The 15438-nt window shown below is 47.7% G+C and overlaps 2 protein-coding genes across 5 annotated transcripts; one reads left to right on the forward strand and one right to left on the reverse strand.

The window, feature by feature from the left end:
* Positions 1-5312: 5312 nt before the first annotated feature.
* fhl2a (four and a half LIM domains 2a) lies at positions 5313-12775 on the forward strand. 3 transcript variants are annotated; one of them, XM_062456596.1, is made up of 7 exons: positions 9128-9287; positions 10095-10281; positions 10458-10632; positions 11035-11204; positions 11443-11629; positions 11868-12024; positions 12415-12522. In XM_062456596.1, exons 2-6 carry the CDS (start codon positions 10126-10128, stop codon positions 12017-12019), a joined length of 840 nt encoding a protein of 279 aa, XP_062312580.1. In that variant the 5' UTR covers positions 9128-9287; positions 10095-10125; the 3' UTR covers positions 12020-12024; positions 12415-12522. The 3 variants fall into 3 exon arrangements, with proteins under 3 accessions (XP_062312579.1, XP_062312580.1, XP_062312578.1); XM_062456595.1 differs by lacking the exon at positions 9128-9287 and adding an exon at positions 5313-5434 and having other exon boundaries at positions 11868-12775; XM_062456594.1 differs by having other exon boundaries at positions 9132-9287; positions 11868-12775.
* c3h2orf49 (chromosome 3 C2orf49 homolog) lies at positions 12529-14961 on the reverse strand. Of its 2 annotated transcripts, XR_009929730.1 has the most exons (5): positions 14801-14961; positions 14397-14560; positions 13904-14198; positions 13432-13744; positions 12529-13341 (listed from the first exon to the last, which is right to left on the reverse strand). XR_009929730.1 is itself a non-coding variant. In XM_062456597.1 (4 exons), exons 1-4 carry the CDS (start codon positions 14921-14923, stop codon positions 13688-13690), a joined length of 639 nt encoding a protein of 212 aa, XP_062312581.1. In that variant the 5' UTR covers positions 14924-14961; the 3' UTR covers positions 12529-13687. The 2 variants fall into 2 exon arrangements, 1 of the variants encoding a protein (XP_062312581.1); XM_062456597.1 differs by having other exon boundaries at positions 12529-13744.
* Positions 14962-15438: the final 477 nt, after the last annotated feature.

Below are 15438 nucleotides of genomic sequence, written 5' to 3' on the forward strand. Positions count from 1 at the left end.
CAATGAAAGTTGTACAATACCTGGTATCCAAATTGGTCTTGGAAGGGTTACTGAGATTGTCCAATCTCATGAGAATAACTTCCAGAACCAGTTTAGAATGATTGAATTATTGAATGTGGCTTTAGTATGACCAGTCACTTTACAATGATTGAGACTAGCCTTGGGATGGGTCACAGTGGTAGACTAACTTTTCCTGGATGTTACACCAATAAGATTGGACAAATTATGGATATGATTTTAATCTTTGACCTTTGGTTTCCTGGGGAGGGGGTAATCTCTCCAGTATCTCTCCACCCTTGATCCTTATCCATTAAATCGTGTCCTTGCAACACGGCCGCAAAGTGATGCTGCTCTATAAATGATGGAGTAAATCCCTGGTCATTTGGGCCTGCATGGTGTTCTCTGACTGCTAAACCCAGAGGGAGATTTGTGGCATGGTTCACAGCCTGCTGCCATCCCACCCACACTCTTTATTTAGACCCACTTTGGGTTGCCAAGTTGGGCCCCTATTCATCCCCCCCCCCCTCCCCACACCCCCACTTCCCATCTTGGATGAAACACAAAGCAAAGATCCTGGCGTCTTTCCCCATACCTGCATTAAGGGGCAGTCACATCGAGTTGAAAAAAATGGCGCCTCATGGATTTGAATGGAGGAGGGCGTACCAAGGTTAATCTGCCTGAACTTTTGACCCACAAAATGGTGGGATTTATCAATGCTGAACCAATAGGAAAAGAGTGTGGGTGACAGGGTGACAGTCCCACGCTCGAACCCCCCACCAGGTGGCTCTGTCTGGGAGTACTGGAGATGTGTGCCTGGATGTATTTCCCATTTGCAGTGCTATCTATGGGGGTAGAGCAGAGAGAGAGGGTAACATGGCTCTTGTCTGCGGTGTAACCTAGCCCTTCTGTCTCGGTCTGCGTTTACTTTACTAATCTGTCCGCTGCCAGGCAAGGACAGCTGGAGCGACTGGTTGCTGGTACGACTGGGATGGGGGCTGGGAGGATGGGATGGGGGCTGGGAGGATGGAGGCTGGGATGGGGGCTGGGAGGATGGGTTGGGGGCTGGGGGGATGGAGGCTGGGATGGGGGCTGGGAGGATGGAGGCTGGGATGGGGGCTGGGAGGATGGAGGCTGGGATGGGGGCTGGGAGGATGGAGGCTGGGATGGGGGCTGGTAGGATGGAGGCTGGGATGGGGGCTGGGAGGATGGAGGCTGGCGGGCTGGGATGGAGGCTGGAGGGATGGAGGCTGGAAGGATGGAGGCTGGCGGGCTGGGATGGAAGCTGGAGGGATGGAGGCTAGAAGGATGGAGGCTGGGGGACTGGAGTTATAGAGGCTGAGGGGCTGTGGGGCTAGTTCTGCTGCCTTAAGCCCCGTCACTGCTGCTCCACTGGGGGGGCTGGAGGAAGGTGGGGGTTGGAGAGCGGAGCGGAGGTTTGGTGTCACCAGGTTGAGTTCAGTTGGCTTTCTATGTATTCCATACGTAAAGACGAGACTAGGCCTCATTCAATTATCTCTCCAAATGTTAACATTGTAAAACAGAGGAACGTTCACAATTTGACACACACACACACACACACACACACACACACATGTACAGGCCAAACGTTTGTGCACCTACACACGTGCACACACACTGACCTACTACCACAAACAAGACCCACACAAGCACGTAGCCATGGAATCAATTGGACACGGAATGTCGTTGGAGATTATTAGTTTAGGGGTCTGCTGATACAGCATGTATGAGCTCTGTCAACAAATATCACCTGAAACTACAGTAGGACACACAGTAAGAAATACGGAATGTTTACTTGGCACGGTCTCCCTACCACCCCCTATCCACCATCTATAATCTTACATCACAGGTCAGAGAGTGAAGCAGTGATTGGAAGGTCTCACAGCATTCCTGCCTGAAACATTCCCCCACGCCAAGCTCCCTGTAATCCAGTCGCCCCATCGAATATTATTTGAGCTATTGCAATCGGTTGACTTAATATCTATGTGTGGGGCTCCGTTCAACACATTCACACCTGTGGAGAACGAGAGTGAGGGGCGAACACAACAGGGGAGACAACACAAACTGCAAGGCCCTAGGGCGCAACATATGGTAACTACAAACTCTTTCCCAGAGCACTCGGGTCATGCCAGTGGTGCAAAGCAGTTAGGTTGAATGTGGACTCAACCGAATCTGAATTTATAAGGATGTTGCTGTTTTATTCTGTGTTTGTTGTTTCAAGGTTTTTCTGGGGTTTCTTGGTTCCCCTTTAAAGGTTTTCACCCCTGTGTGTTTCTAGGATTTCCAGGGACTTGGTAGTAATTCAATCTCAACCTGCTGACTGAATTACCAAGTTGGAGTCAGATGAGTTTGCTGCACTGTCTCCCTGCGAGCATTTGAATGCTTTGTTTTCAACGAGTTCAAACTGATGTCATTAACGTTGCAGACTGGTTTAGCATGAAGAACGTTGAACATCTAAGCGGATTAGAGCTTTTTTGGGTTCTTTATGTTCCTGTGTGAGATGAAGCAAATGTTTTTTTCCGCTTCTTTGAAGAAGGCGTTTAAATTAAGTTTATGTAGAATAATTGTCTTGTAGTTTCATGTTGTTTTTTTTTTTTACTTGTTAGGTTTTAAACGAGCAGATTTTCTAGTCTGTTATTCTGCTAGTCATCGAGTTAAAACAATTATTAACGCTGGCTCCAACATGTAATCAGGTTATTCATTAATTCTTCGTTAAAGGGGGCAGTGAAAGCAACGATTATAATGCAGATTCTCCAAAAACGAACACAACTAATTGCTCTCAATTGAACAGGAATGTTCAGTGATGTTTCCATTCGGTCCATAACTTGTCACCAAAGTACTTAAAATAACCAATCTACTCAGCATAAGCTTTTCTACAGGTACACTTTTGCACTTTGAGGTTCATGTTGTTTAATTGTAACTTGTTTAACTACATGCTCTTATGTTTCTTCCCATTGGCACTTATTTAGTTTTCACAATGTATGCTTCATGTTTTGGCTACCCACGATGTTTTGGGGCTATCTCGTTGTTCATGATCATTGACCTATGCACTTTGGTAAAGCTCTTTCTTGGAAGTCACTTTGGATAAAAGCATCTGCTAAATGAATAAATGTAAATGTAATGTAAGCATATGGAGTTCTTTAAATCGTTTAAAGTACTGTTGCTACAATATACAACATTACAGTAACGGACATGCATTTGAAGGTTTCAAGATCCCTTCCAAGGTCGTTTATCAGGGTGTGGAGAGACGATGCTTTGACATCGGAAAGTGTTTGCTTATGTGGTTGGCATAGGAATAAACGGCTTAGACCTATGGTGTTCACTCCATCTCTCTGTCACAAACACACACACGCACACACAGGTAAACACACACACACAGCTGATTATACTGTCAGTGCACACCACAATCTTTACAGTCGTCTACAAATAGAGTACTTGAGTGTGACAGGCAGAGCAATGACACATTCACCCTCTGCTCCCTCTCTTACTCACACTCAGTCCTCTCTCCCTTTCCCTTGAGAGAGACCAGAGACCTGAGGTCAGGAAAACCTGCCTACAGAGAGAGAGATGAAGAGAAAGAGAAGGGTGGTAGAGAGAAAGAGAGAGAGAGAGTGACAGGGATGGAGAGAGGGAGAGAGACAGTGTGAGGGAAAGTGAAGGGTGGTAGAGAGATGAAGTCAGAGAGAGAGAGAGAGAGAGAGAGAGATAGAGAGAGAGAGAGAGAGATAGAGAGAGATAGAGAGAGAGAGAGAGAGAGAGAGAGAGAGAGAGAGAGAGAGAGATAGAGATAGAGAGAGAGAGAGAGAGAGAGAGAGAGAGAGAGAGAGAGAGAGAGAGAGAGAGAGAGAGAGAGAGAGAGAGAGAGAGAGAGAGAGAGAGAGAGGGGTGGAGTGAGTGAAAGGGGGAAGTGTGAACAAGAGAGCATGGAGGTGCAGAAAATAGCGCTAGAATTTTCTGGGAAACCATGCGAAGGTGCTTTCATCACTAGTCTGGACAGCATCCCACACACAAAGAGAGAGAGAGGGGCAATCAAAACAAACGTGACGTTGGAGAGAAAGTGTGGTGGATCAAGAAACGGTTTGAATGAAGTTTTCATCAGAAGCAGAAGAAGAAAGGGAGAGGGAGGGAAGGAAGGAAGGAAGGAGAAAGAGAGAGAGAGAGAGAGAGAGAGAGAGAGAGAGAGAGGGGCGAGATGGGAAAGGTTTCTTTTTTGACGCATTGCATACTTTCCAACTAGGTACCACAGGGAATACCACTGTAGCAAGCTGTAACAATGGACTGATGTGTGCGTGTGTTTGAGTGAGTGTGTGAGTGCGCTAACTTTTTGTGTTTGAGTTAGTGTGTGAGTGCGCTAACTTTGTGTGTTTGCTTATGCGAACGTGCAGGTGACGACTCCAAATTCATGAATACAATTTAATTTTACCGAAAGTTGATTCATGATCACAGCTGATTATTCGTGTTTTTCCAAGAGATGTTAGTTGTAAAAACGTAAAGAAGAGTGCCGCCAAGTGCAGACAAAGGGTAGGCTGTCAAGCTAAAGTCAAAGTCAACCCATGAATATTTGTTGTTATTGGCTTTCACTCCTTAATGAAAAAGGGATAGAGAGGGATGAGAGGATTTTTGTGGGGAGACAAAGAAAGAGAGAGACAGAGACAGAAGACAGTGAGAGGAGAAGATTGGAGAAGATTGAGAGGGGAACGGGATGGAATATAAGAAGAGGGTTATGGAAACAACAAGGATGGAGGGACATATTGTGTCTCAAGAGCTGAGAGAGAGTTGGGCCATCATGGTCTATTCCACAGCAGCGTGTGTGTGTGTGTGTCGTGTGTGTGTCGTGTGTGTGGGTGTCAGTGTCAGGGGAAGTAAATTACCAAGTGAGGCCTTAAAAGGTTACAGGCCCACCACTGTGCCATAGTTACTGAATGATGGAGAGAGAGAAAGACAGAGAGAGACAGAGAAAGACAAAGAGAGAGAGAGAGAAATAGAGAGACAGCGAGAAAGAGAGAGACAGAGAGAGAGTGGGTTTTATCTCCTGTTGCGCCACAGTATTTATAGCCTATCTCAAAAAAGAAAGCCTTTCCCCTCCCTCACTCCACCGATGCTCCTCCCCCTTCCTCTATGGCCCTCGATGCCTCTCTCTTTCCCCCCTCTATCCCTTCCTCAGCCCCCCCCCCCTTCCTCTCTGGGCTTCTCTCATACCCCCCTCCATCCCTCCCTCACCCCCCTCCTGGCCCTCCCTCACCCCCCTCCTGGCCCTCCTCCATCCCCCCCCCCCCCTCCTGGCCCTCCCTCACCCCTGTCCCAATTAATCCTCTCTGGGTGGGGTAATCCAATCAGAGGTGACTAGAGAGCGCCCTGCAACTCTCCCCTCAGTCTGAGCAGACTCCTCACAGACACACACTTCTCTGAGAAGAAGGTAAGACCTCGCTGTGCTCATTCCTCCTCCTCCACCAGTCTGTCTGTCTGTCCATTCATCCCTCCATCCATTCACCCATCCCATCTTCTATTGGACTCTTCTCTCTTCTTCCTCAACGTGACCAGAAACCTGCACATCCCTCCCTTCTGCTCTCCCTCCTCTCTCTCTCTTTCTCTCACGACCGGCAGCTTTTCCTGTTCTGTCACTTCTTTAAAATTCCTTCACACTGTCCACCTCCACTGGCGTTCTCCCTGGCAGCCTCTCCACAGCTTACTGACATTCCTTCATTCTTTCATTCCCACTTTTGTCCTTTTCACCTCCCCTCCTGTTCTGTCTCATGTTTGTGTGCGTAGCTCTTGTTTGTACATTTAGAATGAATGAATGCATGAATGACTTCATGAAATTTGACTACTTTAAAGAAACGAAGTGATTTTTCCAGTTTGAAATGAGCTCTTGGAACGTTTGAGGAATGCTGTGAGTGCAGGCCAAGTGTCATGAGGATAATGTCTCGGTTCAAATGTTAGTATGATTTTCAAATATTGAAAGGCATGTCATTTCAAAGCCTTGTTTTACTAGATAGGGCTGTACAGTGAGAGTAGATGTTAGGTTATAAGGTCAACGAGAGCATTTCAGCACCTACTTGCCAGTTCTATCTTCATTACTGCTGTGACCATCGTGACGCAAGAGAAATGCACTAGTAAGCACATACTAGGGAAGCATATTGAAGCCTCGCAATAGTAATTGGAAGATATTGCATTTAGCGTCTACCACCTGTTCAAGCATCTGTGTGTGTGTGTGTGTGTGGTGTGGGAGTGGGGCCTGTTCAAAGCCCTCAAGGTTATTTATACACTTAACCCTAAAACTTCAAGTGAGGTGAGTTTACACAAGCCTTTGACAGGCAGGAGATATAAGACACTTTGCTAACCATCCATCAAAGTTCACACACACACACACACACACACACAGAGAAACACACACAAGAAAACTGAGTCTGTTTATCTGTTTGTCAGCTGTTGGCTGTTTGAGAGATGACAGAGAGAGAGTTTTACAACCTCTCTGAGAGAGATGAGAGAGAGAGAGATGAGAAGAGAGAGAACACTAATGACAACCCTGCTTGATCATCTGATTCCCGTGACTGACAATTACAGCTGGAGTCAAACCCCACTGTCTGTTCTCTAACTCACTGGACATCTAATTGTGTCATCCAAGTGTTCCATGGCAACATCATTGTTTAGACAATGGGTATGTGTATGTGCGTGAGTGAATGTATTGAAAGCTATTTTCAAGTGCTGTATAACTGATGACAATGCCATCTCACACAGATACACACACACACTCATACACACGCATGCACACACAGACACACGACAGACACACGACAGACACACACAGACACACGACAGACACACGACAGACACACGACAGACACACACAGACACACGACAGACACACGACAGACACACGACAGACACACACAGACACACGACAGACACACGACAGACACACACAGACACACGACAGACACACGACAGACACACACAGACACACAACAGACACACACAGACACACGACAGACACACGACAGACACACGACAGACACACACAGACACACGACAGACACAACATGTTAGCAACGTTATACTGAATGATTCTTTCCTTAAAAAAAAAGACAGTTTCTGCAATGATCATACATTTCACTACACACAGTACAATTATACCACCAGATGCTTTTTACAACTAAAACACAAACAAGCAATAGACTGCTTACTAAATGATTGTTTGTGTAGTGTGAAATACAACGCCTCAAGTAAATCCTTGTCTCTGTAGACTTGAGATGAATTACATACAGTACTTCAGCTTCTTGAAAGCATTTAATTAGCTTCACATTTGTCTCTTATGGGAGTGTTGGTTTCACCACACGCTGGGTGAACTAAATCAAGCACGCCCCAAGTATTTGGTGACAGTAACTGACCCAGTCTTAAGGGCTGTGGTGAGGGAGATGTGCATCCTGTCTGGTTTGACCAGTGAGGTCTTGGGTCTGACCGGTGAGGGCTTGGGTCTGACCGGTGAGGGCTTGGGTCTGACCAGTGAGGGCTTGGGTCTGACCGGTGAGGGCTTGGGTCTGACCAGTGAGGGCTTGGGTCTGACCAGTGAGGGCTTGGGTCTGACCGGTGAGGGCTTGGGTCTGACCGGTGAGGGATTGGGTCTGACCAGTGAGGGCTTGGGTCTGACCAGTGAGGGCTTGGGTCTGACCGGTGAGGGATTGGGTCTGACCGGTGAGGGCTTGGGTCTGACCGGTGAGGGATTGGGTCTGACCAGTGAGGGCTTGGGTCTGACCGGTGAGGGCTTGGGTCTGACCGGTGAGGGATTGGGTCTGACCAGTGAGGGCTTGGGTCTGACCAGTGAGGGCTTGGGTCTGACCGGTGAGGGATTGGGTCTGACCAGTGAGGGCTTGGGTCTGACCAGTGAGGGCTTGGGTCTGACCGGTGAGGGCTTGGGTCTGACCAGTGAGGGCTTGGGTCTGACCAGTGAGGGCTTGGGTCTGACCGGTGAGGGCTTGGGTCTGACCAGTGAGGGATTGGGTCTGACCGGTGAGGGCTTGGGTCTGACCAGTGAGTGCTTGGGTCTGACCAGTGAGGGCTTGGGTCTGACCGGTGAGGGCTTGGGTCTGACCAGTGAGGGCTTGGGTCTGACCGGTGAGGGCTTGGGTCTGACCGGTGAGGGCTTGGCTTAATGGGACACTGCCCCTGTTAGGGGGGCTCCTACCACCGAATGACACCCCCACATCCCCCCACTCTCCCAGGAGTGCCCCCCCCTCTCTCTCCTGGCACGCCCCTAGACAGTTGGCTGGTATCTGGCGTGCGCTCGTTTTGGCATGCGTGGGTCGCCCCCATGCGAGAGAACATCGGGGCTGTAGGAAACAGCTGTTGGCAATCCCCCGAATAGATGGTGGTTTTATTCCTGGCAGCTTGGTTGATCTGGTTGTATTTTAGGAGTGGGATGGAGCCTTGATGTAAGCTAGGTGAGTCATGGATAGGCTAACAGAGAGAGAGGGAATGTGGGAGGGGTGGTGAGAGGGATTTGGAAGAAATGTGGAGATGGTTAGAGGACCAGTACACCAAATAGCTTCTTCAGCCCTTGGTTATTAGGGTAACAGACAGTGACATACTGTGATGTCCCCAGAGTCCCAGGCAGGAGAGCCAGAGCCAGAAATAGGAAATGCAATCTAGGAGAGATAATGAGAGGATTGGGAAGCTGTAAAGTAGGAGGAACAACGGAGAGCATCAGGCGTAAGAGTGTGCGTGAGTTTGTGTGCGTGTAGCATAGTGTGTACATGTCTGTGTGTGCGAGTATGTGTCTGTGTGCAGCGTGTGTGTCTAGTGTGAGTGTGTGTGTCTAGTGTGAGTGTGTGTGTGTGACTGTGTGTGTCTAGTGTGAGTGTGTGTGTGGGTAGCCGCAGAACAGGGTGAAGGGGCAGAGAGCCTGCTAGTAGCGGAGGAAGAGAGCGAGTGAAAAAGTGAGAGGAGGAATTGAAGTCAGAGAGGGACATTCTTTGGTTTTCCTCTGACTCCTTATATGGTCAAACCATGGCTGAGAAATGGACAGGCAGACGGCAGTGTGGGCTGGAGAGGAGGAGAGGAGGAGAGGGGTGAGGAGAGGAAAGGGGTGAGGAGAGGAGAAGGGCAGAGCGTGGACAGTCGTGTGTTTGGGACACTGGGGACTTACACTCTCACACACACACACACACACACACAAAGACAGTCATCGCTGGTCTTCACAGAGCGACCGTCGGGGAAAACAGTTGAGGATAAGCAGAGGTCTTACCAGGGGCAGAACTGTTAACAGCTGCAGTGTGAGTAGCCATTATAATACATACATACACACACGCACACGCACACACACACAGGCAGGCAGGCGGAGGGGATACAATGTGATGGTGATGACAGTGTGAGGTGATCTGATGGATGGGTGGGTGCAGAGTGACATTAGTGAGTGTTGGTATGCCACAGGGCAGAAGTCGTCTGTCTCTCTCTCTCTCTCTCTCTCTCTCTCTCTCTCTCTCTCTCTCTCTCTCTGTCTCTGTGTCAGTGATTGGAGCTATTTATACCAGCTCATCTGTCATTCCTCCACCCAGACACCAGGGAGAATGGCTTGAAGATTACAATAGAGAAAGAAAGAGAGAATATGAGAGACGGAAAGATGTGAAACTGCAGACTGACACTTAAAGTGATGTGCTGAGCGAGAGAGATATGATGCGATGTTGTCATGTGCCCTAATTCACTCGTTGGCTTTCAGAAAGGCGCCCTTGAACTTTGAATCGGTTTAAAAAGGAAAAGCTTAAAAACACTTGTCTACACAGAGGAACCTGTATAGAGATGCTAAATCTTGTTTGCTTGCCAGGCCGGTTTAGTCTTACAACAATGTGGTGTACTGTATGTACAATAATTTGTCTTATGTCTGAACATACCTGTCTTCATGCAAAAGGGAAAAGCCGTTTAGTTTTGCTTTGGAAAGCAGGAAGTCAATGCTACAAACATGAATGAAATTCCAATCTTGCTCATTTATAAAAGTGACTTAAACTCTCCTTTCCCCCCGCCTATCCTCCCTCCCCCTCCTCTGCTTCCTCCCTTCCTCCCTCCCTCTCTCTCTCTCTTCTCAGTTGAGCAGAGTGGACCAGTCCAACAGCCAGGATGACAGAGCGCTACGACTGCCACTACTGCAAGGAGTCCCTGTTTGGGAAGAAGTATGTTCTCCGGGAGGAGAACCCCTACTGTGTGAAGTGTTACGAGAGCCTCTACTCCAACACCTGTGAAGACTGCAAGAAGCCCATCGGATGCAACACCAGGGTGAGGTGAACACACAAACATACACACAATATTTTTTCCCTCTTCTTTTTCTCTCTCACACACTTCAATCTCATTTGAATTCCTAGGAGTTGGCTCAGGTGTATTTCGACACACCCTTATTGATGTACACACGCACACACACACTGTCTAATCACTCCTTCTGGTCCCTTCCATAGGACCTGTCCTATAAGGACCGCCACTGGCACGAGGACTGTTTCCAGTGCTTCCAGTGTAAACGCTCCCTGGTGGACAAGCCCTTCTCCACCAAGGATGACCAGCTGCTCTGCACAGAGTGCTACTCCAACGAGTATTCCTCCAAGTGCCATGAGTGCAAGAAGACCATCATGCCTGGTAAGACCTGCAGGAGTAACAGGTTGATCTGGGATGCACTTGGTTAGGGGAGTAGGAGGCATTAGACACAAGCAAGTAGGCAGGCAGACATGGAGGAAGGGAGGCAGCAAGGCACACAGAGAGGGAAGGAGGCAGACTACAGGCAACCGCACATTTCAATAACAAACTTAGACCCCAAAGATTCAGTCTCTCAGTGTGTTTATACGTGACATCACCTAGAGTATGTTACACAGGAAATAGAGCATGTCTGTTCCCAGAGGCAGGATTTGATCAAAACAGACCACTCTCTCCCAAACTTTCTCTGCTCTCATTAGGCTTAGATGAATGTGAATGAAAACCTCTTTCCTCCACCCCCTCCCCCCCCCCCCCCCCCCCCCTCGGTCTATCTCGTGTCTCCTCCAGGCTCCAGGAAGATGGAGCACAAGGGGAACAGCTGGCATGAGACCTGCTTCACATGCCAGCGCTGCCAGCAGCCCATCGGCACCAAGAGCTTCATCCCCAAGGAGAATAACAACTTCTGTGTGCCCTGCTACGAGAAGCAGTTTGCCATGCAGTGTGTGCAGTGCAAGAAGGTTGGTTTAATCCCTGCGCTATTCAGCACTGTTATTTACATAGAGTATCTGTTATTGTAGGTCTTTCTAGTTCATTCTAGTTGATTTTAGTTCTGCAGCAGATATTATATTTGTCTGGAATGATCTGTCCCGTCTCATCCTCTCATATTATCATCTCAGGACTTTGTGTGTGATTGACATTTACCTGACCAATAGGAGCTATGTGTGAACTTTCTCTCTTATCCCTTCATCCTCTCAGCCAATCACCACTGGGGGGGTGACCTACCGAGAGCAGCCCTGGCACAAAGACTGCTTCCTGTGTACCAGTTGCAAGCAGCAGCTGTCAGGCCAGCGTTTCACCTCTCGAGACGACTTTGCCTACTGCCTCAACTGCTTCTGCAACCTGTACGCCAAGAAGTGTGCCTCTTGCACCACCCCCATCAGCGGTGAGCACAGGGTTCCATCTCCCTCCCTCCCTCCAGCATGTACTATCCATCCATACATCTAATTTACTCTCCATCGATCTATGCTTCTGACTGGTGTCTGTTTTCTAACAGTTTGCTCCAACTGCCACTGACAATTTAAGTCCCATCTTGCCTGCCTGTCCTGACCAGCTCTCTCTCCCCCTCCCTCTCTCCCTCACCCTCCCTCCTTCTCCCCCCTCTTCTCTTCCTCTCCCTCCAGGTCTGGGAGGCAGTAAGTACATCTCCTTCGAGGAGCGCCAATGGCACAACGACTGCTTCAACTGTAAGAAGTGCTCCGTGTCCCTGGTGGGGCGTGGCTTCCTCACCGAGCGCGACGACATCCTGTGCCCGGAGTGCGGCAAAGATATCTGATTGGGGTGGCAATAAACGGCCGATGGTTGTGATTGGTCACTTTTGATTCGGTCAGAGAGGATCTATGAGTACGCAAACCCAGAGCAAAAAGCTCCAGTACCGCTACAACTCTGCCTGGCTGCCTGACTGTCTGGATGACAAAGCAGACACAGGCTGCTAGAACTAACTAACCCGTTTAGCTAATATGAATTACAGTAACCTAACCTGTGACTATATTTGACTGTCAGAGTGCAACATCTTCTGCAAAATCTTGCTTCTTGCATGTAAAGGCTTGATAATCTATACATATCCATTTGGCGTTTTGAGGTGCATGAGTGTCTGATGTGATAATCAATTATATACAGATATGAAATATATATTCAGAGTTTATATAAATATATATGTATGCTATACAGGTGGTGTGTTTGGAAGAGCAGAAACCGTGGAGTTCCAAAGTGAATGTGAAATCCCGATGTGAACCAGGCTTATAAAAGGGCTACATTAAAGGGTTCAAAAGATCCACATTTGAGCCATGTTGCCAGTCTTTAAGGAACTAAAATAAATGAATAGTACAAACAAGTACACAGAAACTTAAATTGGAGTTTTGTCAAGATTGTTTTTGCTTTAAAGATCTTACCTTAATAAAAGCTGGTACCAGAACATACTGTGTAAACAATTGAGCAAATCAAAACCTCAAAGATATACACTGTCACAAGGGAACCCTATATCAAGTCTGTGTGCCTCAAATTCAAATAAAGTACTTTAAAAAGAACCAAACGATGTGTAAACAATCTATATGGCAATTAATAACTGACAGCAAGACATGACAGAGCCAACTCATCATCTATGGCTCCACCTAATGGACAGAGACATATATCACCTTGCTGAATTAAAATTGCATTTCCTTACCATGAACCTACAGTAAAAAAACACACAAAAAAAACACACTGCAGCCTACTAATCAGAGCCATGAATTCCATAGCACACTCAACACTCTCAGGAAGCTCATTATATAAATCACACAAACACATCCTCCATTACCGATTACATGCTATATCATCACACAGTTAATAAATAGAAGGTGGAAGAAGAAAAAAAACGAGAGACGTTGAGAGTCCAGTCCTATCTGAGGGTGTGGAGGAGCTGGCTACTTGTCTGCAAGGCCACGACAGGTGGGAGGAGAGGGCTGGAACAGCCTTTACCAGGACCGCCTGGCAGGTACCCTCCAGTCTTCCTCCTCATCCACACAGAACCAGGCCAGGCTGGGCCACCAGCAGTCAGGCAGGTGAACCAGACATCCTACTGCTTCCCAAGTTTAGAGCTACGTCTGCTGTGTGACATCACTGAGCATCACAGCAGGAGGGTGGTACGTCTGCTGTGTGACATCACTGAGCAGTGTGACATCACTGAGCATCACAGCAGGAGGGTGGTACATCTGCTGTGTGACATCACTGAGCATCACAGCAGGAGGGTGGTACGTCTGCTGTGTGACATCACTGAGCAGTGTGACATCACTGAGCATCACAGCAGGAGGGTGGGTACAGAGCCCTGCAGTGTGTGTAGGGTGGTGACCTGCTATTGAGGACATTTCCAGGTGGTGCATAACCTTCCACATGGGTCAACAGTCATGGTCTAGGGGTCACGGTCCAGGGGTTGAGGTCCAGGGGTCAGGGGTCGAGGAGTAAGGGGTCACGGCCATGTCACATGCTGGATCTTCTTCTTCACCTCTGGAGACTTTGACACACCCTGAAAACACAGACAACATGTGAACACAGACATTCAAAGATCAAAGATCTTGTCCTTCGGAGATACCTTAACTACAAACCAAATTAAAATTATTTTTTACATTTGTTTAGATGGAGAAATATTTTCATTTTTTGGTGGTGTTTGAGTATGTTTCCCTACCGAGCTGTCTGCCTCTCTTTTGAGAGAGACTGATGATGGGGAGACAAGTCTACCATTCCCTGTTGGACCCGCATAGACCTTGACTGTGGTGGACGAGGGGGAGGAGGAGGAGGAGGAAGAGGAGCTGGTCAGCCTGCGTACAGGGTTGGAGAGGTTGACGGATGGCGGGGGCTTCAGCCGGTCAGTTCCTCCCCCAAACCCTGGAGCTTCCTCTGGTTTCTTCAGCCTCACCGGCCCCACGTGAGATGACCTGCCATCAAACACGACAGAAGGCCGCTTCCCGCTCGTGTCACAACTGCGAGCAGAAACAGACTCAGACTAGCAAAACCTTTCATGTCCATTATAATAGTCAAACATAATGCACTAGTCAACAGAGAGCTGATCAGAACTACTAGTCAAAAAGGCTACAGTTCAAGTCTCTCTTACCAGTCTATTTACTGACTGTACTGAACATTTTAAAGCTTTATTTTCAAAACTTCATATTAGGCTTTACCTGTATGAACGTCCACCGGCCGGGGTCTGTCGTGGGCGCATCCGTTCCATTTTCCGACCCCAGCGGCTGTTAGGCAGCTCTCTTTGCGGGAGAGGGATGATGTGCCGTAGGTAGAGTTCCGTAAGTCGGTCACGGCTCTCATCTTCTCCAGTGCTTATATTTCTCTGTTAGAGAGGAGATGTGTCGGTTGGTAAGTATTCGAGAGCAAGTAGAATACCCTTTGTCTTAAAGGGCAAACAGTGGAAAGCTAGACTGGCTATCGACATGGTGTCGCTTATGCTTAGCTAGCTGTCATTCTCATTCAAAACGGGTGTAGCTAGCTAGCTAGCAAGCTAAGTTGGATAGCTAGCACTAGCCACTAGGGACTATTAACAAATTTGGTCCAAATAGGCACTGTTGCTTACCTCGTGTAGAACTAGTTGTATAAAGTCTCGAGACAGGAGCTCAGGGTGTAATATATCTACTTTGGAATCAGTTTTATTGCTGGTTCTGCGTGTCTCATCTCGTCTTGTACTGATGCTCGCCATGTTTGACTAACACACTGTCCCAACAGCCACTGCGTTAAAGGAACAGTCCGCAGAATAATTCCAAGGGACACATTTTACATAAACATTCTCAGTTTCTTCCAAATATGTTGCAAGTGTTATATGCTGGCCAGACGGTTAAGGCAAGGAAATAACCCTTTGTTAGGTCAGACACTTCCATGTCTCTTTTCAATGTTGCACAGTGTTATCTAATACCTAGTCAGACGGGAGTTTTTCCAAATGTGGTATTTTTCTGTAAATGCAAATAAATAAATAACACAATGCAACTTAGTCAGTCCAGAGGAAGCACCGTAATTGCGTTGCATTTGGAGGAGTTTTTATGAACATGGATCTTGCAAAAACCCACATAAAATCACTCAGTCACTAGCAATCAAAAGGCCATTTCAGTATCTCAGCAACATCAGCACATATTGACATTGTTTAAGCAACTGTATGTTTAACCTGGGTTTCCCAGCAAAGCCTACCTGTTTACAGCTTTCTTTCTTAGATTTTAAATC

The sequence above is a fragment of the Osmerus eperlanus genome, chromosome 3 (genome assembly GCF_963692335.1).
Source record: "Osmerus eperlanus chromosome 3, fOsmEpe2.1, whole genome shotgun sequence".
In the NCBI taxonomy this organism is placed as follows: Eukaryota; Metazoa; Chordata; class Actinopteri; order Osmeriformes; family Osmeridae; genus Osmerus; species Osmerus eperlanus.